Genomic DNA, 27,107 nt, shown 5'->3' on the forward strand with positions numbered 1-27,107 from the left:
CTTGAGTCACCGATAAATGTCAATATCACTGAATTTGATTAAGAGGATTTCGGGTGGAAAAGTGACAGAAATTTAAAGTTAGTAATTACTGTAACGGTGATTTTATGACGCCTTTTTTTTAAAAAAAAGAAAAAGGCATTAAGCTATTTAATGGGTGTGAGGTTCGAGTACTCGATGTAATATTATTATTTAAAGCATTCGTGAATTTTGGAATGCCTTTAGTTATGTACGAAATGATTAACAACGTAAGCATCTATTTTTTAAATAAAAAAAAAGTAAAACAGACAACGAAGCGAACGAAATGCGTAATAAAGTATTTTCGAAAACCTAAATACAAGACTTCTTGAGGCTTTTATTTAGTACGGGGATAAGAAATCGCTTTGAACATTAAACAGTGTATTTGAACGGCAGCCATTACGACATAGTAAGTCGTTCAAACATACAGTGTGCTGTAGAAAGCGTCGAAGTTCACTGTCTGGAGAATGTCCAGTAAGTTCTAAATCATTAGTTTTCATGTATCACTTCATGTCTTGAGATTAACTTACCCAGTAATAAGCAATTGATTTGTTCTGCCATATATTTATGAAAGTCGCTACTCATAAAAAACGATAATGGGCTTGAAAATGGGTCAAAATATGCAAGCAATCCCATGCTTAATTTAATCATCGCCTGCAAGTTGCTGCTCTTTGTATGCTCATAATCATTAGAAAGTTCTTGAGCATAATTCATTAAAGGTTGGAGTATACGTAAATCTTCTTCTTGAGAGATTTGCTTGGTGCCTTTACTTTTGGTAAGCCGCTGATCATGAGTCACTTTCACTAGTTGAAGGAAACGTAAAAATCTTAAAGACATAATAAGGTCAGGGCATTCCTGGATAGCAACTGGATATTGACAGTCGATTTTTGTCATAGCAAGGTCGAGCTGGCCATTAGCAAGCATAGAACTAATTTCTAATAAGTGTCAATGTCATATTGTTCAGTAAAAAGCGAAAATATACCTTTTCTAATACTTGCGTCAGAGACTTCGGTGTTCTCTGGGCAAAACTTCTTGGCGGTTTCAACAAATCCATTATTGAGCAGAAACGATGAAATCAGCTCGTTTAGAAATTCTTGACGCTGTTTTAACTCTTCCTGCTTTGGTGACTTAGTTGCCTGTTCAAATAATTTGTTTTTCTCCATTTGAATAGCATAATCAATGTCGTAAAGAAATGGGTTCTGTCCGAAATTAACCTCAACATGTTCACCATGACTTTTCAATCCGATAACAGGGTACAAAACGTCGCTGACTTTCTTAAATGCTACACCCAAATAGGCACCATTTTTGGTGTAGAAAATTGTCCTGTTGATAAAATTAACTCCACAGCCTATAATGTCACCAGTGGTAAATTCAGGTCCATAAGCTTCACCCGTTTTAGAGCAATTAAATTTCTCACCACTGTTTCCGTGGTATCCCCAGCTTTCTGCTGTACAACCTGGAAGCCTATTAGTTTGCATGCTCTTCCGACAAAATCCAACACCCATTTTTCCCTCTTTTCCTCGAGATAAAATTTGAATTTCATAATAGTAGATAGAAGTGTTTGATGGAATTGCATGATCAGCTTTTACAGACGCCGCATCATGTTCAGTGCCGGCTTCAGGACCTATTAAAGATTAGTTATAAACCATTATAATTAATACAACGAACCAAAGAAATAAACCCCCATGTTGTTATTCATCAATTCTAATGAATCTGACTTATCGTTGGGATTCCATGAAGATGGAATGGCTTTCGGCGTATTTGTTACATTGCCCTCCCTTGTCATGTCAAACTCTCGTAAATACTTCTCCCATTTCAGCCATCGTGGGTCACTTCTAAGCACATTTTCTCCGTAATTGGTTCCTTGTAAATACAAGGGGAGATTGTCGAAGTTAATCGGCTGTTTTTCAAGATTCTTTGGTGTACTAGTCATTCGCAGGTATGCTCTTGGTAGCATATAAACAGCCAGTTTTAGTAGCTTATTCAGCTATCAGTTTAAATGTTCAATTTTCTAATCAGTTTTTCTTTTGTAATTAAATACAAATCTTTTGTAATAATAATTGGTAAAACTCTTAAATTTTTAAATGACGTGTAAATTTCAGCAACTCTATAAAATGCTCTGAGACTGAAAAGATACTTCACTATACGGCTTCATAAGGATTAAAGGCTCAAAATTAGAAATACAAATATTAGGCTGTATATACAGTCCTATTACTAATCAGAAAAAAATTCAGGCACAACATAACATTGATACTTGTCTTGCGATAATACATAACACAATGACATTGAGAATCAATAATAATAAAATAGTATTATAATCTAACGGAAAGCTAAAAAAACGACTGCATTAACGGAATGCATTAAACAAGAATAGCTTTAATCGAGCATCATAATAACAACTTCAACTTCTGGAACTAAATAATGATAGACGGTCCTTAAAAAACCATTCGGTGGTTTTCAGGAGGTTGTGGCATTGCATGAAGGAATTGCTTAATCGATGAGATGAAATAATTTCAACTTCCATTATCAATGAAGAAAGTTTAACTAAAGACATTTTTTCAAGCATTGAATAGGAAAAGAAAATCCATATGACTAAACAGAAATGAAAATGAGTATGAAATAGACCGGCCTAACTAAATTTCATCGATTTCTTTATATCTCTGCATTAAAAGACGTTTGTACTCGATAGGGTCTTTACTCCACAATTCTGCAGCTCTAAGAATTGTTAATAATCAAAAAAGGTAAATGAGATATTTTCAACATACTGAGCATTCAAGGGAGAAGCATTGTTTGGCTCACCCAGCAGACTTTGTAGAGATAACAAAATTGTCTGTACGTTATAGACTGCTGACCATTTATCTTTTAAAATGTCTAAACATATGTTTCCACTCATATCGACATTGGGGTGCCACATTGGTGAAGTAAAAATGATAGTTGGAGGGGAATATGGGTAATTAGCTGGAAATGACATTGAAATTTTAAATTTCAATCCTTCATAGTACTATTTTCGTTACGTTAGTCGTATGAAAAAGAAGAAAGAAGAGTAGACAGTTATGAAAATGTAATGACAAAGATGTGTATTAATTTTCCATTAAAGTGCAGCTACAAGTAAGCACACCAAGCATTATTCATATACTTTAAATATTAAGCTTTCAAAATAAAAGTCATACCGTATCGCTTGGGCCGGTAATTGTGCCAGCCCAATGTAGCAGGTTAGAATCAGAATCTGGAAACGCACTAATTCCAGGAGTATTGGACATCTAGTCATAAAACCCTAGTTAATAACAAAGTAAAAAAGCTTATTACAAACCATTAAACTCATTAATTCGCTTCTCAATCTACAAATGCATTAGAGACTTTTTTCCTAAAAACTGTTTATTTTTTACCGTTTTGTAACGCTATGACCGTCAACAGCCATGCCAGCAGAAGAAGAGTTTTTAGAATTAGTATGAGGGTTCTGGTTTTGCATATCAGAATCCATTCCTCAAGTTGTTACTGTAGTTTCTCAATGAGTACGTGGTGGTAGGAGAGTAAGTTATAAACACAACACAACATGTGCTAATGTACACAAGTAAACGAAAACCGGATATCAAATTATAGTCCAATTTTATATCATTATATAGATTTAAAACTCATTTAAAAATTACCTTAATTTAATCTTTTCCAGTCTTTGATGATGTTAAGACTGTAAATAATACACATGCCAAAATTTGCAACATATGCTTGTGTTATATTATAATCTTCTTTCCCTTTACACCAAAGAATGGCTCAAAAATTAGATAACTTTCCTTACCATATTGGTAGAGAAATAGGTACTGGGGCTTTTGCTTCGTATGAATTTTGATTTGAAAAATACTATATACTAACTTAAGCAAGCGTCCGTTTATGTTACGATGATAATGCTAAAATATATGCTGTCAAATTTGTCAATAAAAAACATGCTACTAGTTGTATGAATGCAGGGGTATGGGCTAGAAGGATGGCTAGTGAAATACAACTTCACAAACTATGCAATGGACATAAAAATATCATTCATTTTTATAATACAGCAGAAAATCCCCAATGGAGATGGGTAGTACTTGAATTTGCTCAAGGTGGTGACTTATTTGACAAAATAGGTGGGTGCATGAACCTTTCGTTTTTACTAACGGACTTACAATTTAGAGCCTGATGTAGGTATTGATGAGGACGTCGCTCAGTTTTATTTTGCTCAACTTATGGAAGGTATTTCCTTCATGCACTCTAAAGGTGTCGCGCATCGAGACTTGAAACCTGAGAACATCCTTTTAGATTACAATGGTAACTTAAAGATTTCAGACTTCGGCTTTGCATCTTTATTTTCCTATAAAGGTAAAAGTAGGCTTTTGAATAGTCCAGTGGGTAGTCCACCATACGCTGCTCCAGAAATTACACAGCAGTATGATGGTTCAAAAGTTGATGTCTGGTCCTGCGGTATAATTCTTTTTGCTTTGTTATTAGGCAACACACCTTGGGATGAAGCAATTAGCAACACTGGTGACTACTTGCTTTATAAAAAACAATGTGAACGCCCGTCTTACCACCCATGGAACTTGTTGTCTCCAGGAGCCTATTGTAAGTCCTGACTGAAATTCCTTTAAACTAATGATCAGCGATTATCACCGGAATGCTTCGAAGTGATCCATTTAAGCGCTACTCTGTCAAACATGTTGTACAGCACCCATGGCTTACCTCAAGTACACCATTTCGAACTAAAAATGGGAATTGTGCCGATCCTGTAGCATTGGCATCAAGGCTCATGTTGAAACTTCGTATTGATTTAGATAAACCACGTCTTGCCTCATCTAGAGCATCTCAAAAGTAAGATCTTGCACAGTTGTTTCATATTTCTAACTCTTTCAATTAGCGATAGCGGTTTTTCAATGACACAGCCAGCTTTTAAAAAAAATGACCAAAAGGAGTTGGATCGTGTAGAAGTTTATGGCGCCTTATCCCAGCCAGTACAACTTAATAAAAATATTGACGTTACTGAAATCCTTGAAAAAGACCCCTCATTGAGTCAGTTTTGTGAGAATGAAGGTTTTATTAAAAGATTGGTATTATTTATTTAAACCTAAATTTTTTCTAACTATATGAAAAAGGCCAAAAAGGCTAAGAATTTCTACGAAATTTGTCCTCCTGAAAGACTCACTAGGTTTTATTCTAGGGCGTCGAGAGAAACCATTATAGATCATCTTTATGACAGTCTACGACTACTTGCAATCTCAGTGACTATGAAATATGTTCGAAATCAGACCATCCTTTATGTTAATTTACATGATAAACGGAAATGTCTCTTGCAAGGTGTTATTGAACTAACTAATTTAGGCCATAACTTAGAGCTTATAAACTTTATAAAGCGTAATGGGGATCCTCTTGAATGGAGAAAATTTTTTAAAGTATGTCTTTATCATAGGGATTTCATATACTAATCCATGTGAAAGAACGTTGTCAGTTCAATAGGGAAGCCGATTGTTCTTACAGATGTTTCACAAAATTAATTGCACATCTTTTGAAAGGTCGTGCCAGTTCGTTTGTAAAAGAAACCTGTTGTTTGACTTCGTTGTGAATTTATTTTCAATTTTGTGGTAGTACAAATGATATCCTAGGGAATAGGATTATTAACGCTTTGTCAAGCAAATATCAATGGTTGCGAATGCTGAAGATATATTATTAGCATAAGGATAGTTCTTCCGACTGGCCATGCCGTTTAATACATCATTGTACCCAATATTCTTTTCTCACAATTCTTTCTTCTTTTTCTCTTTTTTAGTGAGATATCTGACGGCTCATTTGATTTTAAAAGGGATAACTCTTCTGAAATAACTCTTTCAAACGATTCTAAAAGGTCTTCATTTTCTTGGTCGGAGTATAAAAACTCATCTTCTTTACAAAATAGTAAAAGGTTCTTTTTTGTGAATTCTTGTCTCTCTTTGGCTTCCAGGTAAGCATGCAAAGGAAAATGTGACATCGATGAACCAGTACTTATCAATGTAGTTATCCATAAAATATCGTCTGGAGTCTCTGCAGACATTAACATGTCTTCTCTTGTAGCCTCATCTACTTTTAAAAACTTCTTTCCGTGAAGTACTTCGGGAAGCTCTAAGAAACAGTTAAAGCCCTCACACACGATATGTAGCCAGCGATGATTTTCAGTAACAACGTATATATCCGAAGATTCAATTAAATGCATCCGGATGTCTCCTATTCTCTTTTCGGCTGCTACTTTGTGAACAGGTGTTAGTTCTCCTAAACTCACCTTTTCATTCACTAGTCGTTCTAATGCTTTCCATAGATATGTTTGGTGAGCAGGAGGATAAAGATCATATAGCATTAGCTGATGAGTTAATACCTTGATGTCCATTATCCCTTTAGACAACTTTAAGTGAAGCCTTTTAATACAGCTGTTCTTGTTTACAAGTGATAGCATATTTTCAAGGCAGCTATTAGTTATTTGAGGTTTCACTAATGTTTTTGATGTTCCATTTTTAGTATCGAAGACATTCATCAAGTTTTTATCTTCGTGCTCAAAGATGGTAATAGTTACTGTAGGTGGAAAAAAGGCTTTACTCTTGAATTGAACATCTTCGATACATATATCTAGGTTATCACAAAAGAAGTTTACCCAAGGAATTTCAGTAGAGCACATGTCTGATACTTGGGCAAATTTGCAAAAGCTTGGGGTAATAACCTTTTGGTCACTGAAAAGAAACTTTGTGCATTGCTGTGACAAGTCGAGGACCCTTTCATTATCTTTTTTTTCTTTTATTGTAGCCTGTTCGTTTCTAGAGCTTTTGGATTCGAGTACACTTTCATATTTCAATTCAGAATCATATATTGGCGATACTTCACTGGAAGCGATGAGGTCGGAATATATAATCTGTGTTTCTTCTAGGTCGGGAAATTCGGTAAAATCTTTTACTCCTTCTATTATGGCTTGTTCATTTTCAAAGCACTTAGATTCGAGTATATTTTCAATTGCTAATTCAGAATCATATATCGGCGATATTTCACTTAAAGTCGTGGATTCGGGATATAAAATCTGTGAAGATAGTGATAAGTCAGAAAGCTCAGAGCTCTGTTTTATATCTTTTAATTCAGCATTTTCTGAGTGGTTCGGTTTGTGGGTACCTTTAGGTGCTGATTTGGAATTATTAATTGGCGCCAATTTGCTCAAGGTTGTAAATCTACAGCTTAGAAGCTGTGGATACCGAGGCTTAAATATATCTTTATCTCCCGTATTGCTTTCTTTCAATAGTGCCCTCTTCGGTTGAGTTAAATGCGAAAATGCCTTTGTTGCTTTTATTGCGGATGTAACCTGACTAATGGAAGAATTTTCGTTAAATTTTTCAGGTTTTGTTTGGTATTTACGAGCTGCCAAATGTAATTTGATGTTACTATTCGTTGAAGATGATATTGATTCCTTTTTATTGTATGCAGCATTCCAGTATTGGGATAAACTTTTAAACGGCGAGCTATTAATAGTTGAAAGTTTCGTCTGGAGTTCTGATTCCATAAAAGAGGTGCCGCCCAATTGCAGTATACAAGCTATGAATGTTATTGGCTTGCTTACGCCGAGCTTGTCGAAAAGGTTATTAGCCTTTGAAGGATTTTGGTTTGAAGACTTATTTTCCTGTTGACTTAAGAAGCCTTCTTCATTTTTTTTTTTTAAAGTATAATTGTTCTCTATTGATTTTGGCTCAACTTGGGGTTCTAATGGCATTTCTGCCATGCTTTCATCGTTATCAGAACCCATACAGCAGAGAGGAGCGCAAATTTTTAGGATCTTTGATTTAAAACTTGTCCAAGAGCTACCAGAGCAGTGAGTATCACATCGGTTACTTTTTCCCTTTTCCTGTATTTTATCAGGACGAAAGGCACCTGATATTTTAATCTCTGGATAAGCAATTTTACTGTTCATTACGAAGTTACTTGGCTCTTTTGAGGCTTGAGTGATTGCCAGTTGGATAACTCAGTAATTAGAGATCGTGTTCAATCTCTTGAAGTGTATACAAAGGTTGGGTAAAACATGTTCAACCTTGGGTTATTTATATTAAAAAACAATTCATTTCGTTTATATTAACACATTGTTTTATCATAACTAATAATTTATGAAATCCCTCACAATAAACAAACATCGAATGATAATTTGATGCTCACCTAACATTTGCTTAAAAAAGTGTTAAGTAAACATTTAATATTACTAAAAGATGATCATTTAAAAATAAAAGCTTTCGCTAACCATTTGCATCCTGGATAAATAGCTCAAATAACAAAGGATTTAGATTAACTGAATAGTAATAATATCCTTAGCTAAGCCTTTGAACTAAGCCTAAATAAACAACACCAATTACTCACTATTTACAATGGATGTTTGACTTGTAACCAATAAGGAGGCAAGATTTACTAAAGACAACCAAGTATAATGTTGTAAACAAAAATAATAAACAAATCAACATTGCTGCAATTATACATTCGAAAAGAATCATTTAACGCAATTCTGAGTTAAAGGAAAATAATGTGTAAATAAACAAACGAAAAAGAGTGGAATACTAGCAACTGTAAATAAACAGAAGTTATTTTTTAGTGATCGAATTATATTGTATTTATGTTGTCAAAAGTTATTGATTCATGAATACCCCCGAAAATATCTTTCTGAAGTAAAAATTTCAGAAAATAGAAAGTGTTTTATTTTCGTTCGTATGTTAGTACGAATATCAAATTTCCAGTTTCATATTGCGTGACCAACACATTATTTATTAAAAATTTTGGACAAGCCAGAACTCGAATCTGGGACCTCTTCCATGCTAAGGAAGCGTGATAACCATCTACACCACATGCCCATGGTTGATTTTTACTCTATGTTAGTCGATTATTACTTCCTTTACTATTTGCTATTATTCTTTTCCAACGCACTTTGATACTACCCACGCTTATCATAGTATACAAATATAACATACATACAAATACAACATACATACATATATGTATATATATATATATTTACTACCACTGCAAATAATTGTTACGCCTTTACTACTGTTGAGTTTTCCTCCGTTTTTTTATTTGTTTTTTCTATTGTTTTAAATTAATTATTAACTATCTTTCTTTTTAGTCCAAATACTCAAAAATACTTCAAACTAGCTTCATTAGTAACATTAACTAACTAAATTTTTTATTCAGTTTTTGTTTGTATATTTTTCAGCACTTAATATTTCTTAAGATAATTATTTTTACAGTTTCCCTCTTCTTTTTTTTTTTTATTTAAATCCGATGCGAAAATAATTAATTACAAACAACAGATAATTAGTAATTACACTTTTGAAAAAAATGAGAACTACAATGGAACAAGTAAATAAAAAAAAAAATTTAATCCAACCAAAATTGCTGATCTCATTTTATTTAAAAAAGTAAAAATGATTTCATTCCAAAAGAATCGTTAATTAATAAAGCAGATATAATTTCTTTTTTAAAAGTAAAAAAATTAAAAACTAAAAAACGATTGATCGTGCCAAGACTCGAACTTGGGACCGTCTGCGAACTGTAAATGTTAAGCAGAAATTATAACCATCTAAACCACACGACCAGATGTTAGCCTAACTCTTATTATATCTGGTATAAGCGTAGTTTAATAACTGGCTAATTGAGTAATGAAGAGCCACAGATTTCGCAACCTTCACAAATGCTTTACGCTACCTCGTTAATTAAAAAGCTAGACCACTTACCATAGATTTTTGTTCGAATTAACCAAACTGCCCGATACAACACTACTAACATGTGTTTTAGCTTCTTCATTACTATTTGGCGAATCCAAAATATCTTGAGGAATTTATAGAATTTACTGTAAATTAGTTCACGACATGTTAATTTTCCTCAATTGGACTCTGTTTGCAAACTTTGCTTCATCGTTGATTTAATGATTAAAGTTCAATATTTTAAAAATGATAATAATTTGAAATCTGCAAAATAGCTTAAATGTAAGAAAAGCCATTTTACTAAAAGCTATAGTATAAAACTTCTTTTTTCTGGAAACATTTATTGTTAGTCCAAATCAACGAAGATGCATAATTTTTTTGATAATGACGCTATCAAACAGTTAATAAATCACTTTAAAGCCGCCTTTCGTTAACACGCAATTTCCAAAATATCAACTGCTACACTAAGCTTATCTAAAAAGAAATTGCTCGTTAGTGTAAGAATAGATTGTCATAAAATCTCACATGTGGGAATACACAAAAGCTGGTCAAGCAGAGGAAATATACATAATGTGGTACCTTATCAGTTTAAGTAATATGCATATATGACTAAGTTATTATACCCTATTACTTCATGTATAACTTTGAATTTACAAAGGACACTATGCCTGAGTGGTTAAAGGGACAGACTAGAAATCTGTTGCGGTCTCCGCGCGCAGGTTCAAATCCTGCTGGTGTCGTATTTTTGCTGTTATCCATCCACTTACGGTAAAGTTACCTAATACCATATTTAGATCATGACGGAATTTTTGTATTTTAGTATGATCTATATTCTTCGTTGTGGATATTGTATCCTTCCATACATCTTCTATAGAACTAACAAAAAACACAGACAGCTTTTATACTTTAAAACTGCTAATGTTGATCATTGTTACAAAACAACATATACTTTCAAATACAATAATTGACTTACAGATAATTAAACAAGTAATTCACACCCATTTTTTCAATATTTCTATTGCATGTTGACAGTAATTATTTTCTTTACATTATATATAATCTAAAATAACTAAAACTGCAGTATTATCAAATAAATGACATACGTTGTCATAAAAACATTTACGAGTGTGACAGGACTCGAACCTGCAGTCTTTGGTGCCGAAAACCAACGCCTTAACCATTAGGCTACACACCCATCTTTAAAAAGAATGTTTAAATATAAACTTATATAGATTTTGAAATGTAGATGCAATGTTTATCTAGCTAAATATTCGTATAATAAATTTAAGTGTACAAATAACCATGGCTTCATTATATTATAGACTATTAAAATACTAAGTTATTTAACTTTACATTAAATATCCGCGACTTTATTGCAAACGATTCAACAGTAATGGCATTCGTCGATTTTGCGCAAGCATCTAAAATTTAATTTTATTGGCGCCAAAACTTTTAAATTTGTTTACTCTGAAAAGCACCTTTATGCTGAGTCGCAAAACAAGACCTAAGTTATTGGATATCAGAGATTAAAATTTTGGTTTAGTTCAAAATTTCTGATAAAATATAATATTGCACTCGTAAAGAGATTCTTTGATAGTTTGTGAACTCAAATATGCAGTGTTTGTATATTTTTAAATGAAAAATTATAACGAGTTTGAATATCTAACTAGCTGAGATCCTTGAAAGTAAAGTACAGCTTTTTGCAGGGATAAAACACGCTTGAAATTGTTTATGAACATGCTAATACTCGATTCCAAAAATCATAATCAAGCCAGATGATAAGCCAGCTAGCATCTTATTAAATTATGTCGTATAAAAGCTTATTTCAAAAGAATTTAGGTTTTTTTGGATCATTATTAAAGTACTAGATGTTCTTCGGAAAATCCAGTTAGCCTATATGATATTGGTTACTTGTGTTTGTTGTAAGAAATGAAAGATATGCAGAATTAAAGCTATATCATATCTATAATCAACACATAAGAATACCATTACAGATCATTTTTACTCTCGTAAAATAATTATTATAAATAAATAGGCTATAAAATTTAAGGAGTCATTGTCTCCTTTAGTATAGGGGTAGTACACAAGCCTGTCACGCTTGCAGCCCGGGTTCGAATCCCGGAGGGAGAGGATTCTTTTACGTTTTTTTTCACATGTTTTGTGACTTTACTTAACCAAAATACCAAAAATTTTGATTTAGTGCTAAAAAGGTCGATCCCGCCAGGAGTCGAACCTGGAATCTCTTGATCCGTAGTCAAGCGCCTTAACCATTGGGCCACGAGACCTTATTGTAATCTTTCTCAATCAAGAACATTTTATTTATTTGAATTAATTGAAAATATTTTGCTATCATTGAAGTTAATTATAATAATGGTGTAACAACTTTTGACATTTAATTCAATAAACATTCGAAGTACAAAAACAGATTATTATTGTACTTAGAGGCTAATATTGTGTTTAGGACACAGTACTTAATATACTAGGTTTTAGTCTATAACTGCAATTGCTCGTCAATAACTTGCTGAAAAAATGGTTTTTTAGTCTAGAGTTATTTTGACATTTATTATTTATAATAAGGCTTACAATAATTGGGATATACTTACTAGACTACAGATGGAAAGTCCAGTTTTTAAAGTTAATCAAGATTTATTATGATGTATAATTCCTGTTTATGTCAGCTCTAAGTCATGAAAAAGGAAATTTTTGTTTTCTAACCATTCTATAATCAGCCAAAGTCAATTGATAAAAAAAAATCGTTTTGAATTTCATCGTTTTTGAGGAGTTTGTGTTGACATTTGGAAAAGTCACACTTTAGCTACGATTTTATAACATCATGCTTTATTCAGTTATTCTAATAAAATGACTCAGACTCATTGCAAAGTATGTAAGTGTTTGACGAGATTTGTCAATCAACCATTTTTAAAGGAATAGCAAGTAACCTTTCAACATCAAGACGCCGGAACTTTAAGAACTTTAGCTGCGTGTTAAACGCGGTGATAATAGTTATGGAGTTTTAATATTAGGCATTTTCGCTACCTAAGCAAAATTAATTTAGTAGCGATGATATTAGATAGTAAACTCTTAGTTTATCCATGGCATCCCGATATGAAATTTCTTGTTTCAATAAATGCAAACGTATATTAGTTGATTATTCGAAAAAGCTATGTTTTATTTTTTCAGATTTATTTCCGAAAGCGGAAGGGTGTCCGAGTGGTTATGGAGCTAGTTTAAGGCACTAGTGCGAAAGCTCGTGGGTTCGAGTCCCACCCCTTTCAGTACTGAAAATTTTTGGAGTTTTTTATATTTTTAAAAATAAAGCATGGTAAATTTTTCTAAACAAGCGTACTTGACATGCGGTTAACGATGATTTTCATTTGTTTTAAGCTATTTTAGCAATACTGGATATAAAAACAGCCCTAGTTATCCGTTATAGTCGTATTCTTTTGTTGGTAAAATTAGAATCAGACAAGTAATTAAAAGTTGGATTGGAAATTTTTTTTTTTTTAACGATAAATCACTGTGCCGAAGTGGAAACGTGGAGCATTTTAAAGTAAATTTGAGAGCTAATTGTCTTGTAATTTATGAAGTTTCTCACATGGATTGATCCTGTAAGTATATTTTATTTTAAACTGGTCAGCAAACAAAATTTTGTTGAGAGAAACAGAAATATTCATCAAACCACCTAAACGATTGTTGCACGATCTGATTGCTTCGTAACCAACTGTCTTTGTTTAATGGCAAGCTTTTTGGTGCCTGTATATAAGGATTCACAACTAAAATGTGCAAACTGAAAGCTAATTTTATACTCAATTTAAAATTTTAATCTTTGAAATGGCAGCAAGAGATATCACCAATCACTGAAACGAAAATCCGTATAATGTGTTTAAATATTTATTACATTCAAATTGCGAATCTTACTAAAACAATTGACATGTTAAAGTAGCATAGAAACATTTTTGAGTGTTGTTCAGGTTTCATTATTTACGTTCACTAACGGATAAAGTAATATTTGGTGTGTTTTTGTTACTATGGATAAAGATAATTGTTTAACGAAAACGGTTTACTTTGAAAACTACTTAATGATAATGAAAACAGTACTATTATTGGATTTTCGTCGTCATACTAAGTATGTTGCTGCATACTTAATGAGTAGTCGAATTGGATTATTTATTCTCAGTTCCGTTGCACAGTTACACTGATGAACCTGGCCTATAGAAACATAATTAAATATAATAGGATCGTGATTAAATTATGTTGGTTACAGAGGTGGATGATTTATGCGTTCACTTTGAATTCATAAACATTGGTTTATTTAAGCTACAGTTTGCTCGCGCTCGAAAAAATTGGTTATATATTAAGACGGACAAGACTTGTTGATTTTTAATGTACATTTACCTGTACATTGAAGTTAGCATAGAAATTTTATTTACACATTATGTTAGTACGGTTATGATTCTATAGACGGGCCGTCCAATCTAAACAACGCTTTTACTGTTTATGCTTTACTTGTCTTCATGAATATGAAAACCAATTAATTACTGATTACATTTTTTGTCATTCTTCCCATCTGCGTTTGAAGTCAGAATCAAACGACAGCAATCTTTGGAACGCTCTTACCCATTTAGAATTGCTTAGAGTAAAGACCTTTTCGAGAACTTGAAAGGTTGCCTCACACAGTTTTTCAAAAACTCTAAAGTTGTGTTCTGTGAAGAATTGTACATTGAATTGTCATGTTTGCCAGAAGCCCTGGATTCATTACCTAAAAACTATCCTTTTAAGGACTTTCTCGATACGTTGGTTCGTTCAACTGAGTTTATGTTATTATACAAGTACGAAGGAAAAATATGTTTGAACATAGTCAGTTGAATTGCAGTACAATTTACTTAATTTTGTTGGATATGCATGAGAAAGACAACAACCATATAATCATGAGACATCACTATTTCTTTGTAAAGGACATATTCCATCGTCAACTACCTGATTATTTTATTTTAAAGCCATTGCTTGTTAAAAATTATAGTAACTTTTATGATCATTGTTGACTTCTTTCTATGACGTAATATGTGTCCTAAAAAAAGGTAATAAATATAAATTGTTCTATGTATACTCTCAGCTAAAACCCGTCCCGAGTGGCTCAATCGGTTTAGAGCGTCTGACTCTTATGATGGTCATCAGAAGGTTGCGAGTTCGAGTCTCGCCTTGGGAGTTTAGTAATCCTAGTATTGGGATTTAAATTATTTTTTATTCTGATTGAATAGTTCTAAAACCTAACGCTTTTTAACAATTTTTATTCTAATGAAAACACCCGAAGGGTGTTGAACACGATCCGTAAAGACTAAACGTGGCAATCGAAAATTATATTAACTTAGATTTATCCTTAATGAAGTTAACAATTATGGATTTAAAAGTACGAAAGTCGAAATATATTGTTGGTTGATTTGAAATACTTTTTTTGAAAGCTCAAATTTAATGTTCATTTTGTATGATATAAGCATCGGGTATATTCTCGACCGCAATTGATATTTATGTTTTCATTCATCGGAACGTTTTCTTGGGAAAAGCATTTCATCCCCAGCGTAGTTATAAAAACAAAGTAAAAAGTCCGAAGAATGCAATTAAAATGATGGTACCGTAATCGTAAAAACGTTATCTAAGCTGATAATATTTTTAATAAAGAAAAAATTATGGAAGTCAGCAATTTCTTTTCGTTACTAACCTAGCTTGGCTTCAGGAGTCACCAATAATTTAACTTCAAACAGTCCAAACACAGCACCATTTTTTATATTTTAATTTTCTGACTGTATTAATGTTAAACTACAATTCGCATATGTCCACTCAACATGCTATCATGATTATTCATTTTCCACTTTGATTTCTTTCGATAAAAGAATTGGCAAAATAATTGACGTTACAACAATCGTAATGAGATAGCTCGTTATACCGAATTTTTAAGCATTGCTAACTCCTCGCTTCATACGATACGTATGCTGCTCCGTATCATCAGTAAGAATTCACTATGCTAGACATTACTGTTTCAAATATACTCCAACCTAATTAAATTGCTTTTCTGATGGTTTGCATGCTGCTTAATACACTTTATCTGAAAATATAATTTACAACGAATAACGTTGCATCTCAAAACCCTCGTGCACTTACTTTATGACTAGTCAATAACAAATCATAAATCAGTGGAAGAATATAATCTTAGTTATAATGGTAATAATAAACTTGATCAGTTTATGACTAATTTTTTGCTACTCTATTTCTCTGTCTACGTACGCCAGTTGCTCATACTTACTATATCTTTAGTTAAAGTATGTGGCATAACAATTGAGTAAATAAAAATAAAAAAAATAAACACTTTTTAAATATGGTACTTGATTTATAAACACACATGTTTAAGTATATGTACATATACAAACCAACGAAATGTAATAATACATCCAAGTGATAAGAATGCAAAAACTTATTCAACAGCAGATACACCGTTTCTTCTGTTTATAACAGCATAACGTAACATATAGAATTGGAGACAATATAAGGTCTTGTTGAGTTGTTATACCTTTCGAGGTAATAACGGTTGATTGGAAGAGCTAAAGTTCTGCGGTAAATCCCTAGGTCGAACATCAACCATCGAAAAATCGCACAAATTATTTTTAGTCTATTTGAACTTTTATGCTTTATATGGTCATCAATATTCACGCCTAAATTTCATAAATTTGAAATTTAAAAAGTAAAAACACCAAAAAAAAAGCAACATAGACGAGAGACTGCGCAAAGTAAAATTTGGCGACTAAACCGAAAGCCTCGATATCATCTATATTTAATGACTACTTAAGTTGAGAATAGTATTCGATTTTTTACACTTTTAAAGGAGGACGAAATGTGACATTATGTTCATTTTTCTTGTTTGTTAAACTCCATAACCACCACCATGCTCTTTTGTTTTAAAATAACATTGACAAAAATCATTTTCTAACGCATATTTGGAAATCATAAACACCAATCTATAATTGCTTTAGTTTTTGAGAAGCATAACTAAATCATCCTCTCAAATACAAGGATACTATTTTGGACAGAATGGATGGATATTGACAGTTCAAATCGTTGCGATACTTTTTATTCTTATAATATGGAATTACAAATACCGTGATTAGCCTTACTCCGCATTAGGGTACTGAAAACATCTAAACCCATCCTACTCTATCTTGCGGTGACTGCTTATCTTTTGCAACCCACATATCGGTTTTCATTGTGTATCATCTTCCTGGATATCCTTTGTAATAGTTTAATCGTAGTAGATAAACAAGCAATGAGTAAGAAAAAAAATGTAGTACGACGATGATGTGTTTTCTCAAGATGATAACGGATCTAGCTTCGCCATCAATAAGTATGAGACAAAGGAGTCCATCTTTGATGAAACATCCATTTTCCTGTTGTACATTTTTGCAGGACAACTAGCCTGAGCACAAGAGACATGGTGTACTAGACCTTGTGCGGAATGTCTACTTCAAAACTTGCATCTTTATATCTGATATATAGAGATATAGAGATATAGAGATATAGAGAGAGGCTGATGATTTATAAACACAAACGATAAGACTTGTAACATGAAGTTTATCGAAAAAGTCAATCTTTAAATTCCTTTCTGAACCTCTCTGTTATGTCAGTGCTTCGGTACCATGCTTTTAGTGCGGTCATTTAAAGGCATAGCGATGATAGTTCTAAAGTTACTGTATTGATCAATTGGAAGAACATCCAAATAAAAAAAAGCATGCAAAATGCTAGTATTATCAGTAACTGCAAATAAAAAAAGATAACAAAAATTTACAGGATCATCGAGAAGAGTAGATACTGATAATATTGAGATCCACAGCACTCAACAACAGTCTTGGATTTATTTAGCCATTTGCTTAACTTACTGTCTCAACAATATTGTTGTTTGGCATCGCCATAAATATATGACCTAGAAGTAAAATTCGTGTTGTCGAAACAATTCCAATCGGTTCACTTTTCTCTTTCAAAAGTATATCGAAGTAGGAATGATGTACTCCCAACTGCGGATGGAAAAAGTTCTTTATCGATTTTAATATCTGGTGTTGTGGAAAAAAACGAAATACGATCAAAATTGAGAAAATTAAGAAAGAATATGAATATGGTTTTACTTATTTTACTACCCATGATGTCGTTGGTTAAAAACATGATGTTAAGGGTGAACCGCAGCATATTGGTCGTTTTTAATTAAGGAATTGAATGACTTTCAAAGATGCACAGTAATCCTTCCTTAATCACCATTTTAGATTTATTAATTTCAACATACGCTCTCCATGTACTTGGAATCGAATTGAGAACTTGTTATGCCACAAATGAATATCTTTTTATTGAGTAACATCGTTAATAAAGCAAATGCTTCACGGTATTTTTTGAAATCTTTGACAGTATTTGTTCAGCTGGGATGGATGATAATTTGACGAGGCACATTCCTTATACGCAAACGAAAGATACAATTTCGCTTTGGCAAAACATTGCAAATGTTGCAATTGTCCCAATTATATATGCATCATTAAATTTGCTTAGCATTACTTTTTCCTTGGTAGTTACATTCAGTGCCAAACAACCGCTTTAACCTTTCATACAAAACTTTTGTGTATTCACAGAAGCATCCACTGGGCGGGAAACCATTTTTCTTGTTTCTGCATGTATTCTTAGAAGAGATTTAAGCTTTCCCTTGAATTTTCGAATGTTGATAAAAACAAAATAATAGACTTTGGAAAGGTGATTCAATGAATAAACATGAAACGTTCACCGTACATTAATTAAGCATCCTTTTCGACCACCCTGACTTGTTCTCTCATCACATCTTGATAACCATTTACACGAGAGATTTAAATGAAGAAGAATGAAAAATTCACTTTGACGAGTCTTGGAACCCCTAACTTGGAAAGGCACAGATCATGATTGCTACAAAAGCATTTGCACTCGGTTTCAGCTATAGGAAGTGTGATTGGTCGTACATGATGGATTGACATTCTCGTCTATTTGGATCACATACAGAAGACAAGCCAAGTCAGAGCAGACAATACGTATGCGATTGAGACATTATTTTTGTGAAATTTATGATTCTTCCACATGTTTGAATGATGTAGAAGATGTACAGGAAACTTTTAATGATGATACGATATCGGTTCAATCACAATTCATAAGCGAAACGAATGCCAAATACTAATACTATATATCCATGAATCATTTACCAATAGTATTTTTACTGTTCGTGAATGCTGAGAAAGTTTATGTCTAATGTATTAGCTGTGTCAACCATTTATAGTGTGAAGCCACTTTCCACTTGCAACGCTAAGGATACCTAGACGCACAAATACATTATGCTAGTGGCACGGCCAAAATTATTTACTCCAAAGTCTTTATCCTCTTCGTTTATATCGCTAACAAGAAATCGTAGTCACAAATGTACATACGTTGAAACATTTGAACAACGTACAACAAGCCAATAATGACAAGAATGGAGATGAAAGTGGTGATGGTTAGTGGTAGTCGTGGTAGTAATGGAAGTGGTAAGTGGAAGTGGTGGTGGTGGTGGTAGTGCTTGTGGTAAGTGGAAGTGGTAGTGGTAGTGGTGCTGTGCTGATGCTGGCGCCGATACTGGTGATGATGTTGATGCCTATACTGACACTAGTACTGACACTAGATGACACTAGTACTGGTACTAATGGTACCATTCAACTTGGCAAGTATAAGACTTATGTGTGTAAGTGGTAAAAAATCAATGAGTAAACTCCACTAAGAAAATTTCACAACTCCGTTGATTCTTTTGAGTATACAAACATGAACGTTCAAGTTTTACCTTTGTTAATTCAATTCTAATTATACTGGTTTGTACTTGCTAAGCATGTCCTGTTCACTTATCTAATTCGTTTCAATTGCGGCAACTCTGGTCCGATTTATAATTCGAAGGACTGAGTTTTTACCCTTTGGATAAAGTTTTTCAACATACTTACAATGATTATGGTCTCCACTCCTGACGTAGGTCCATGTGGTAATAGAACACAAACTTCAAAATCTCATCACTATATTATACTTGGTACAACATGCAATACCGATTGTATATACCGAATACAGTTTCCTATTGCAATGAATGTGATTTAATCATTTTATGGGAGTTTTTTCATTCAAAACTGCTTTAAATCTAAAAACTCTTCTTTATTCTTGACACTCGTATATGTTGTCTGATATTCCTATTCGTGTTTCAATAACGAAGTTTACTTTCATTCAAATAAATAGAACCAATCAAGTTTACTAGTGCTTATTTTTTTCTTTTTTAATAAAAAGAATGAATATTAGGTGTATGATATGAATACGTTTTTGTTTGTTTGTTTGCAAATTAAAATTAAAAACAACAAAAAATTAAAGCTACTGATTTAACTTTGCTTATTCCATAACACTTCTTACTCAATCTCACATAACCGTTGCATTCATTATATAGCTTAGCTTCAATAAAAGTGGTCAATAAATGTAAAAATAAGTAATTCAGCCTTGCTCAATTGCACCGTTTTTCCAAATGTCGCATGAACACTCAAGTAAAGATGTGACAAAATAAATAAGAATAAAAATAAAAATAAATTTACAAATCAGAGTTTAAACCCAATGTATTCCCAAAAAAGAGTTTATCACAAACCAAACAAGATAGATATGAAATGAAAAGTTAAATAAATAAAAATGGATCGAATGGTTAGAATTATTAGATCAAGGTAAGTTTGCTTGGGAAAGATTCATGAGTATTTATAATAAACATATAATTCTCAAATAGCTTAGTGAAGTAATGGTGACTGAGCTACAAAGGCAAGGAAATAAGTTTTTAAAAAATTTCAAAATGCTGTTAATAAAATATATGTAGTAAAATTACAAATACCAAAGACATTTCGGAAAATTCATCCTTCAAAGTTCTTGTTCTTCCAAACTTCGGTATACTTTCCACACGATATTTATCAATTACCATCAGACTTCTAAAGAGCTTAATTTACTCATTTTATCGCTGGTAATCTTGGTAAAATCAGTGTTTATATCATTTGTGTAAATATTGATGGTTGTTAACATTTTCTGAAACAATTGCTGATATGAAAGACTATTAAAAGTCCTGTTTCAAAAATTGAGATAAAGATTTTGGAAAACATAGATACATGTACATCATCGCTTAGCACTTTGAGAAAGAGATAATAATAGAATCATATTTACCCCAAACTAATTCATGGGTGATTGATGAAAACATCAACCATTGTTTCATTTCATAAAGCAACACTGGGTGAGCACTAAATAGACGGAACCAAATGATGTGAGGTTCATGATGGGTTCATCGTTTCCATTCAGTTTACACACCATACGAAGAGGAAAAAGAAGTTATTAAAAAAGTACAAGCGATGCCGTCAGTTGGATATAAAGAAACGAGAGCTAGTACGTATTACCACACCACCACAATTTAACCCGATTAGGCAAACATCAAGAGTCCTGCAAAGACCGAATCAATCGGTACATGTCTCGCTGAAAAACTTTATAGTTGAATGTTGTCTCCATTTCTTGTGATATGAGTTTCAAGTTTTGATCTTTTTTAAAATCGTCATCAATCATTTCATCATTTCATCTTTTTGTTTGTTTGTTTTTTTAATTTTTAAACAATATCGAACTTTAATTACTGGAGTTCAGCCGACTGGAGATGTAAAAGTCTTTATCGTTTTTTGTTGACAATCATACTCGAAAAAAAAGAAATCAAATCAGAATTGAACACGAAGTATGACCCGAATTGCTCTAGTACACGTGATGTCGTCATGGCAAGAAATTTTGGTGATGTGGGTCTACTAATCCAATAATAGCGACTTCCTTACTTATTAAGAGACTTGAAGGCAGTTCAAAATACCTGTGTCTGCTCACATATGCAGCTTCCGGAATCTGTTTTCATCCTACATATTCTTACCCTTCTACTACTCATTCACTTTATGTTTACCCTAGCAAAATGAAGTAACATTGTTTAAAAAGAATTGGTCGATAGCATCAAGACTATCAAGCTTAAATACATTCAGTAACGAAATTAGTCATATAAAGTCTTTCGTAATACACAAATTTTTTAGCGCACACGTTATTACTGCTTAAAGCTCGTTTCTCTTCATCCATTTTACACAGGTAGTGTGATCACGAAGAATTACTAATAAAACATTGAGGCGTTATGAGATCTATGTCGCTTCGCAAAACTGTATCTTAGTACGACATAAAGTTGCTTTTGGACTTGAACGTTGACTAAATAAATGTGTTGCCTGATTGTACATGATATATTATCAGCTTTGTCAAGGGAAAAACCGAGACCGAAGAAAGTTAAAACTGAGAGAAATTCTAGATATGCTACTATAAGTGCTCTTTGTCATGAGAGAAACATGATTCTACGTGTCTGATTCACGCAAAGGATGCATCAATATACCTTCTTTTAATTACAGGATGATGCATTTTTAATTTGTTATTGTTGTGAATTCTATGTCAACTGTTTGCTAATATAGGCGGCGCAGAGATATGAAAACCAAACCGTGACAATACACCTAAGCTAAAAGGTCAACGCACGCCTAAACTAGCAGCTCAACTCATGATTGGACTAATAATTTAAAACTAAAACTAAAACCTAAACCTATTTTACAAATAAAACTCATAATTAGGCTAACAACCCTACCCATCAACTAACGACTTGACGGTATGCTATTCCTTCTTTTTTTTAAAGCTTCACTACCATCGAAATATATATAACAGTAGTAAAATTGTAAACTTTTATTTTTATACCATAGTAGTATGGCTATGATTGGAAGGTTGTAGTGTCAGTCAAGTTGGAAAAACTGTTGGCACTTTTTTTCTGAATCAATGGAATTCTTATCAAACACATGCAAACGTATAAAGAAGACTTGAATAGATAATCTTTGAATTCAAACAAATCCTAGTCAACTGAACAACGCATCTACCTCAGCAGTCCTTGGGAAATGTATAAATAGGCAAGCATTAAACTTTTATATATAAAACCATCAAGATCTCTATTTTTAACTCGGTGGTTTCTTTCACAAGACTTACTTCAAGAACGACAACACATCCTGACAGTTAATTCATTAATACTAATACTATCGAGGATTCTGTCATCCAAGTGGAATGAACATGGGCATCAAAGGAATGTTTCCTCAAAGTGAGAACTATAGTGTTGCAAGCGAATACTTGGTCGCTTAGAACAAAACGAATTACTGTCATTAGGATATGCTCAAAAGTGTGGCGCTATATCTTGTATCTATTGCTACGTTCATTCATTGATCCAACAGCATGGGTATAGAAAGAAGACGATAAGCAGGAGTTGCGCAAACGAAGTTATGGAGTTTCTTGCATGCATGCATGTTTTGGCATAAAGCTGGTACTTCGAAATATGCCTATGAAATCTCTACCTGCTTTGCACCCTAAATATAACGTGTCGTCTTGTAGCTGCATGTGAATTACAACGATTGATAGATGAAAAACAAATCGACTTGTTGCCCATTTCATCGTTTCAAACGACTGGTAGTGTTGCTTGTGTCCATATCCATGCTGTGTCCATATCCATACTATGTCCATGTGTTTTGCTTTATTACACTTGGTCAAAGAAATCTATATGATGTTCTTTACGAAACCCACAAAGTCATTAGGGATATCATTCGAACAGAAGGGTATGTATGCAAAATACACTACAAGGACTAAGCCCAAGCACCGTATTGTTTCAGTCTCGAAGTAATTCTATGTACCCGTGCATTGGAGATGCGTTTAATTAACATGGTGCGATTGGACTTGAGTGAGCTGACAGCACTGTATGAGGGTCTGTTTGCCAAGATTCAGGACTTGTTGAAAGAGTTATTACAACTACAACTATAACTATAACTACAACTATAACTACAACGATAAGAACTATCACTACTCTGAAGACAACGATGTGTTTTCTCAAGATGATAACGGATCTAGCTTCGCCATCAATAAGTATGAGACAAAGGAGTCCATCTTTGATGAAACATCCATTTTCCTGTTGTACATTTTTGCAGGACAACTAGCCTGAGCACAAGAGACATGGTGTACTAGACCTTGTGCGGAATGTCTACTTCAAAACTTGCATCTTTATATCTGATATATAGAGATATAGAGATATAGAGATATAGAGAGAGGCTGATGATTTATAAACACAAACGATAAGACTTGTAACATGAAGTTTATCGAAAAAGTCAATCTTTAAATTCCTTTCTGAACCTCTCTGTTATGTCAGTGCTTCGGTACCATGCTTTTAGTGCGGTCATTTAAAGGCATAGCGATGATAGTTCTAAAGTTACTGTATTGATCAATTGGAAGAACATCCAAATAAAAAAAAGCATGCAAAATGCTAGTATTATCAGTAACTGCAAATAAAAAAAGATAACAAAAATTTACAGGATCATCGAGAAGAGTAGATACTGATAATATTGAGATCCACAGCACTCAACAACAGTCTTGGATTTATTTAGCCATTTGCTTAACTTACTGTCTCAACAATATTGTTGTTTGGCATCGCCATAAATATATGACCTAGAAGTAAAATTCGTGTTGTCGAAACAATTCCAATCGGTTCACTTTTCTCTTTCAAAAGTATATCGAAGTAGGAATGATGTACTCCCAACTGCGGATGGAAAAAGTTCTTTATCGATTTTAATATCTGGTGTTGTGGAAAAAAACGAAATACGATCAAAATTGAGAAAATTAAGAAAGAATATGAATATGGTTTTACTTATTTTACTACCCATGATGTCGTTGGTTAAAAACATGATGTTAAGGGTGAACCGCAGCATATTGGTCGTTTTTAATTAAGGAATTGAATGACTTTCAAAGATGCACAGTAATCCTTCCTTAATCACCATTTTAGATTTATTAATTTCAACATACGCTCTCCATGTACTTGGAATCGAATTGAGAACTTGTTATGCCACAAATGAATATCTTTTTATTGAGTAACATCGTTAATAAAGCAAATGCTTCACGGTATTTTTTGAAATCTTTGACAGTATTTGTTCAGCTGGGATGGATGATAATTTGACGAGGCACATTCCTTATACGCAAACGAAAGATACAATTTCGCTTTGGCAAAACATTGCAAATGTTGCAATTGTCCCAATTATATATGCATCATTAAATTTGCTTAGCATTACTTTTTCCTTGGTAGTTACATTCAGTGCCAAACAACCGCTTTAACCTTTCATACAAAACTTTTGTGTATTCACAGAAGCATCCACTGGGCGGGAAACCATTTTTCTTGTTTCTGCATGTATTCTTAGAAGAGATTTAAGCTTTCCCTTGAATTTTCGAATGTTGATAAAAACAAAATAATAGACTTTGGAAAGGTGATTCAATGAATAAACATGAAACGTTCACCGTACATTAATTAAGCATCCTTTTCGACCACCCTGACTTGTTCTCTCATCACATCTTGATAACCATTTACACGAGAGATTTAAATGAAGAAGAATGAAAAATTCACTTTGACGAGTCTTGGAACCCCTAACTTGGAAAGGCACAGATCATGATTGCTACAAAAGCATTTGCACTCGGTTTCAGCTATAGGAAGTGTGATTGGTCGTACATGATGGATTGACATTCTCGTCTATTTGGATCACATACAGAAGACAAGCCAAGTCAGAGCAGACAATACGTATGCGATTGAGACATTATTTTTGTGAAATTTATGATTCTTCCACATGTTTGAATGATGTAGAAGATGTACAGGAAACTTTTAATGATGATACGATATCGGTTCAATCACAATTCATAAGCGAAACGAATGCCAAATACTAATACTATATATCCATGAATCATTTACCAATAGTATTTTTACTGTTCGTGAATGCTGAGAAAGTTTATGTCTAATGTATTAGCTGTGTCAACCATTTATAGTGTGAAGCCACTTTCCACTTGCAACGCTAAGGATACCTAGACGCACAAATACATTATGCTAGTGGCACGGCCAAAATTATTTACTCCAAAGTCTTTATCCTCTTCGTTTATATCGCTAACAAGAAATCGTAGTCACAAATGTACATACGTTGAAACATTTGAACAACGTACAACAAGCCAATAATGACAAGAATGGAGATGAAAGTGGTGATGGTTAGTGGTAGTCGTGGTAGTAATGGAAGTGGTAAGTGGAAGTGGTGGTGGTGGTGGTAGTGCTTGTGGTAAGTGGAAGTGGTAGTGGTAGTGGTGCTGTGCTGATGCTGGCGCCGATACTGGTGATGATGTTGATGCCTATACTGACACTAGTACTGACACTAGATGACACTAGTACTGGTACTAATGGTACCATTCAACTTGGCAAGTATAAGACTTATGTGTGTAAGTGGTAAAAAATCAATGAGTAAACTCCACTAAGAAAATTTCACAACTCCGTTGATTCTTTTGAGTATACAAACATGAACGTTCAAGTTTTACCTTTGTTAATTCAATTCTAATTATACTGGTTTGTACTTGCTAAGCATGTCCTGTTCACTTATCTAATTCGTTTCAATTGCGGCAACTCTGGTCCGATTTATAATTCGAAGGACTGAGTTTTTACCCTTTGGATAAAGTTTTTCAACATACTTACAATGATTATGGTCTCCACTCCTGACGTAGGTCCATGTGGTAATAGAACACAAACTTCAAAATCTCATCACTATATTATACTTGGTACAACATGCAATACCGATTGTATATACCGAATACAGTTTCCTATTGCAATGAATGTGATTTAATCATTTTATGGGAGTTTTTTCATTCAAAACTGCTTTAAATCTAAAAACTCTTCTTTATTCTTGACACTCGTATATGTTGTCTGATATTCCTATTCGTGTTTCAATAACGAAGTTTACTTTCATTCAAATAAATAGAACCAATCAAGTTTACTAGTGCTTATTTTTTTCTTTTTTAATAAAAAGAATGAATATTAGGTGTATGATATGAATACGTTTTTGTTTGTTTGTTTGCAAATTAAAATTAAAAACAACAAAAAATTAAAGCTACTGATTTAACTTTGCTTATTCCATAACACTTCTTACTCAATCTCACATAACCGTTGCATTCATTATATAGCTTAGCTTCAATAAAAGTGGTCAATAAATGTAAAAATAAGTAATTCAGCCTTGCTCAATTGCACCGTTTTTCCAAATGTCGCATGAACACTCAAGTAAAGATGTGACAAAATAAATAAGAATAAAAATAAAAATAAATTTACAAATCAGAGTTTAAACCCAATGTATTCCCAAAAAAGAGTTTATCACAAACCAAACAAGATAGATATGAAATGAAAAGTTAAATAAATAAAAATGGATC

The 27,107-nt window shown here is 33.1% G+C and overlaps 4 protein-coding genes, 20 long non-coding RNA genes and 9 other non-coding genes across 33 annotated transcripts; 13 read left to right on the plus strand and 20 right to left on the minus strand.

Moving 5' to 3' along the window:
• Positions 1–96: 96 nt before the first annotated feature.
• gid1 (putative Ran GTPase binding protein) lies at positions 97–1,964 on the minus strand. The gene is made up of 4 exons (NM_001023060.3): positions 1,684–1,964; positions 998–1,639; positions 546–950; positions 97–496 (listed from the first exon to the last, which is right to left on the minus strand). The coding sequence occupies exons 1-4, from the start codon at positions 1,946–1,948 to the stop codon at positions 357–359; spliced, it is 1,452 nt and encodes a 483-aa protein (NP_588068.3). The 5' UTR covers positions 1,949–1,964; the 3' UTR covers positions 97–356.
• SPOM_SPNCRNA.7179 lies at positions 1,026–1,947 on the plus strand. The gene has a single exon (NR_196518.1). It is a non-coding gene; the product is annotated as a non-coding RNA (long non-coding RNA).
• Positions 1,965–2,134: 170 nt separating the features above from the next.
• Positions 2,135–2,984, plus strand: SPOM_SPNCRNA.1171. The gene has a single exon (NR_150027.1). It is a non-coding gene; the product is annotated as a non-coding RNA (long non-coding RNA).
• Positions 2,245–3,547, minus strand: ubc11 (ubiquitin-conjugating enzyme E2-C Ubc11). Its single transcript, NM_001023061.3, has 5 exons — positions 3,402–3,547; positions 3,326–3,353; positions 3,186–3,275; positions 2,781–3,016; positions 2,245–2,730 (listed from the first exon to the last, which is right to left on the minus strand). The coding sequence occupies exons 1-5, from the start codon at positions 3,494–3,496 to the stop codon at positions 2,649–2,651; spliced, it is 531 nt and encodes a 176-aa protein (NP_588069.1). The 5' UTR covers positions 3,497–3,547; the 3' UTR covers positions 2,245–2,648.
• A 7-nt stretch (positions 3,548–3,554) lies between these two features.
• On the plus strand, positions 3,555–8,202 carry chk1 (protein kinase Chk1). The gene is made up of 8 exons (NM_001355907.2): positions 3,555–3,846; positions 3,892–4,133; positions 4,180–4,608; positions 4,647–4,854; positions 4,901–5,090; positions 5,136–5,432; positions 5,478–5,977; positions 6,031–8,202. The coding sequence occupies exons 1-7, from the start codon at positions 3,779–3,781 to the stop codon at positions 5,532–5,534; spliced, it is 1,491 nt and encodes a 496-aa protein (NP_001342786.1). The 5' UTR covers positions 3,555–3,778; the 3' UTR covers positions 5,535–5,977; positions 6,031–8,202.
• On the minus strand, positions 4,074–4,908 carry SPOM_SPNCRNA.7180. The gene has a single exon (NR_196519.1). It is a non-coding gene; the product is annotated as a non-coding RNA (long non-coding RNA).
• meu27 lies at positions 5,262–7,954 on the minus strand (the record flags this gene model as incomplete). Its single annotated transcript, NM_001023063.2, has 1 exon — positions 5,262–7,954. One exon carries the CDS (start codon positions 7,952–7,954, stop codon positions 5,744–5,746), a length of 2,211 nt encoding a protein of 736 aa, NP_588071.1. The 3' UTR covers positions 5,262–5,743.
• Positions 8,203–8,802: 600 nt separating the features above from the next.
• Positions 8,803–8,876, minus strand: SPOM_SPCTRNAALA.12. Its single transcript has one exon. It is a non-coding gene; the product is annotated as a tRNA-Ala (tRNA).
• Positions 8,877–9,536: 660 nt separating this feature from the next.
• On the minus strand, positions 9,537–9,619 carry SPOM_SPCTRNAVAL.12. The gene is given in 2 exon segments: positions 9,537–9,572; positions 9,582–9,619. It is a non-coding gene; the product is annotated as a tRNA-Val (tRNA).
• Positions 9,620–9,733: 114 nt separating this feature from the next.
• SPOM_SPNCRNA.7181 lies at positions 9,734–9,940 on the minus strand. Its single transcript, NR_196520.1, has one exon. It is a non-coding gene; the product is annotated as a non-coding RNA (long non-coding RNA).
• SPOM_SPNCRNA.480 lies at positions 9,770–10,244 on the plus strand. The gene has a single exon (NR_150861.1). It is a non-coding gene; the product is annotated as a centromere proximal lncRNA (long non-coding RNA).
• Positions 10,081–10,300, minus strand: SPOM_SPNCRNA.7182. Its single transcript, NR_196521.1, has one exon. It is a non-coding gene; the product is annotated as a centromere proximal lncRNA (long non-coding RNA).
• Positions 10,301–10,386: 86 nt separating this feature from the next.
• SPOM_SPCTRNASER.09 lies at positions 10,387–10,468 on the plus strand. Its single transcript has one exon. It is a non-coding gene; the product is annotated as a tRNA-Ser (tRNA).
• A 382-nt stretch (positions 10,469–10,850) lies between these two features.
• On the minus strand, positions 10,851–10,923 carry SPOM_SPCTRNAARG.10. Its single transcript has one exon. It is a non-coding gene; the product is annotated as a tRNA-Arg (tRNA).
• Positions 10,924–11,787: 864 nt separating this feature from the next.
• On the plus strand, positions 11,788–11,858 carry SPOM_SPCTRNAASP.05. The gene has a single exon. It is a non-coding gene; the product is annotated as a tRNA-Asn (tRNA).
• An 82-nt stretch (positions 11,859–11,940) lies between these two features.
• Positions 11,941–12,013, minus strand: SPOM_SPCTRNAARG.11. Its single transcript has one exon. It is a non-coding gene; the product is annotated as a tRNA-Arg (tRNA).
• A 342-nt stretch (positions 12,014–12,355) lies between these two features.
• Positions 12,356–12,901, minus strand: SPOM_SPNCRNA.1172. Its single transcript, NR_150028.1, has one exon. It is a non-coding gene; the product is annotated as a centromere proximal lncRNA (long non-coding RNA).
• On the plus strand, positions 12,417–12,505 carry SPOM_SPNCRNA.481. The gene has a single exon (NR_150862.1). It is a non-coding gene; the product is annotated as a centromere proximal small non-coding RNA (non-coding RNA).
• A 23-nt stretch (positions 12,902–12,924) lies between the features above and the next one.
• On the plus strand, positions 12,925–13,003 carry SPOM_SPCTRNALEU.11. The gene has a single exon. It is a non-coding gene; the product is annotated as a tRNA-Leu (tRNA).
• Positions 13,004–13,109: 106 nt separating this feature from the next.
• On the minus strand, positions 13,110–13,474 carry SPOM_SPNCRNA.7183. The gene has a single exon (NR_196522.1). It is a non-coding gene; the product is annotated as a centromere proximal lncRNA (long non-coding RNA).
• On the plus strand, positions 13,388–13,596 carry SPOM_SPNCRNA.7184. Its single transcript, NR_196523.1, has one exon. It is a non-coding gene; the product is annotated as a centromere proximal lncRNA (long non-coding RNA).
• A 261-nt stretch (positions 13,597–13,857) lies between these two features.
• Positions 13,858–14,085, minus strand: SPOM_SPNCRNA.7185. Its single transcript, NR_196524.1, has one exon. It is a non-coding gene; the product is annotated as a centromere proximal lncRNA (long non-coding RNA).
• A 766-nt stretch (positions 14,086–14,851) lies between these two features.
• On the plus strand, positions 14,852–14,934 carry SPOM_SPCTRNALYS.10. The gene is given in 2 exon segments: positions 14,852–14,890; positions 14,899–14,934. It is a non-coding gene; the product is annotated as a tRNA-Lys (tRNA).
• On the minus strand, positions 14,872–15,783 carry SPOM_SPNCRNA.7186. The gene has a single exon (NR_196525.1). It is a non-coding gene; the product is annotated as a centromeric lncRNA (long non-coding RNA).
• SPOM_SPNCRNA.7187 lies at positions 15,293–16,019 on the plus strand. Its single transcript, NR_196526.1, has one exon. It is a non-coding gene; the product is annotated as a centromeric lncRNA (long non-coding RNA).
• A 133-nt stretch (positions 16,020–16,152) lies between these two features.
• On the minus strand, positions 16,153–16,741 carry SPOM_SPNCRNA.7188. Its single transcript, NR_196527.1, has one exon. It is a non-coding gene; the product is annotated as a centromeric lncRNA (long non-coding RNA).
• Positions 16,354–20,206, plus strand: SPOM_SPNCRNA.7189. The gene has a single exon (NR_196528.1). It is a non-coding gene; the product is annotated as a centromeric lncRNA (long non-coding RNA).
• On the minus strand, positions 16,765–19,376 carry SPOM_SPNCRNA.7190. The gene has a single exon (NR_196529.1). It is a non-coding gene; the product is annotated as a centromeric lncRNA (long non-coding RNA).
• Positions 20,175–21,721, minus strand: SPOM_SPNCRNA.7191. The gene has a single exon (NR_196530.1). It is a non-coding gene; the product is annotated as a centromeric lncRNA (long non-coding RNA).
• On the plus strand, positions 20,883–26,857 carry SPOM_SPNCRNA.7192. Its single transcript, NR_196531.1, has one exon. It is a non-coding gene; the product is annotated as a centromeric lncRNA (long non-coding RNA).
• SPOM_SPNCRNA.7193 lies at positions 21,856–22,509 on the minus strand. Its single transcript, NR_196532.1, has one exon. It is a non-coding gene; the product is annotated as a centromeric lncRNA (long non-coding RNA).
• SPOM_SPNCRNA.7194 lies at positions 22,548–26,008 on the minus strand. The gene has a single exon (NR_196533.1). It is a non-coding gene; the product is annotated as a centromeric lncRNA (long non-coding RNA).
• Positions 26,820–27,097, minus strand: SPOM_SPNCRNA.7195. The gene has a single exon (NR_196534.1). It is a non-coding gene; the product is annotated as a centromeric lncRNA (long non-coding RNA).
• Between the last annotated feature and the right edge of the window lie 10 nt (positions 27,098–27,107).

The sequence above is a fragment of the Schizosaccharomyces pombe genome, assembly GCF_000002945.2.
Source record: "Schizosaccharomyces pombe strain 972h- genome assembly, chromosome: III".
NCBI lineage: Eukaryota > Fungi > Ascomycota > Schizosaccharomycetes > Schizosaccharomycetales > Schizosaccharomycetaceae > Schizosaccharomyces > Schizosaccharomyces pombe.

Bases quoted from the DNA above. Each gene is read 5' to 3' on its own strand.
- gid1 (NM_001023060.3), bottom strand. From the start codon at position 1,948: ATGACTAGTACACCAAAGAATCTTGAAAAACAGCCGATTAACTTCGAC. The intron at 951-997 runs GTATATTTTCGC...GACACTTATTAG, and splicing joins TGACGCAAGTATTAGAAAAG to AAATTAGTTCTATGCTTGCT. The intron at 497-545 runs GTAAGTTAATCT...CTAATGATTTAG, and splicing joins AATCAATTGCTTATTACTGG to AACTTACTGGACATTCTCCA.
- ubc11 (NM_001023061.3), bottom strand. From the start codon at position 3,496: ATGGATTCTGATATGCAAAACCAGAACCCTCATACTAATTCTAAAAAC. The intron at 3,276-3,325 runs GTTTGTAATAAG...TTTTATGACTAG, and splicing joins GCGAATTAATGAGTTTAATG to ATGTCCAATACTCCTGGAAT. The intron at 2,731-2,780 runs GTATGTTGAAAA...AACAATTCTTAG, and splicing joins GCTTCTCCCTTGAATGCTCA to AGCTGCAGAATTGTGGAGTA.
- chk1 (NM_001355907.2), top strand. From the start codon at position 3,779: ATGGCTCAAAAATTAGATAACTTTCCTTACCATATTGGTAGAGAAATA. The intron at 4,134-4,179 runs GTGGGTGCATGA...CTTACAATTTAG, and splicing joins TGACTTATTTGACAAAATAG to AGCCTGATGTAGGTATTGAT. The intron at 5,091-5,135 runs GTATTATTTATT...TATATGAAAAAG, and splicing joins AAGGTTTTATTAAAAGATTG to GCCAAAAAGGCTAAGAATTT.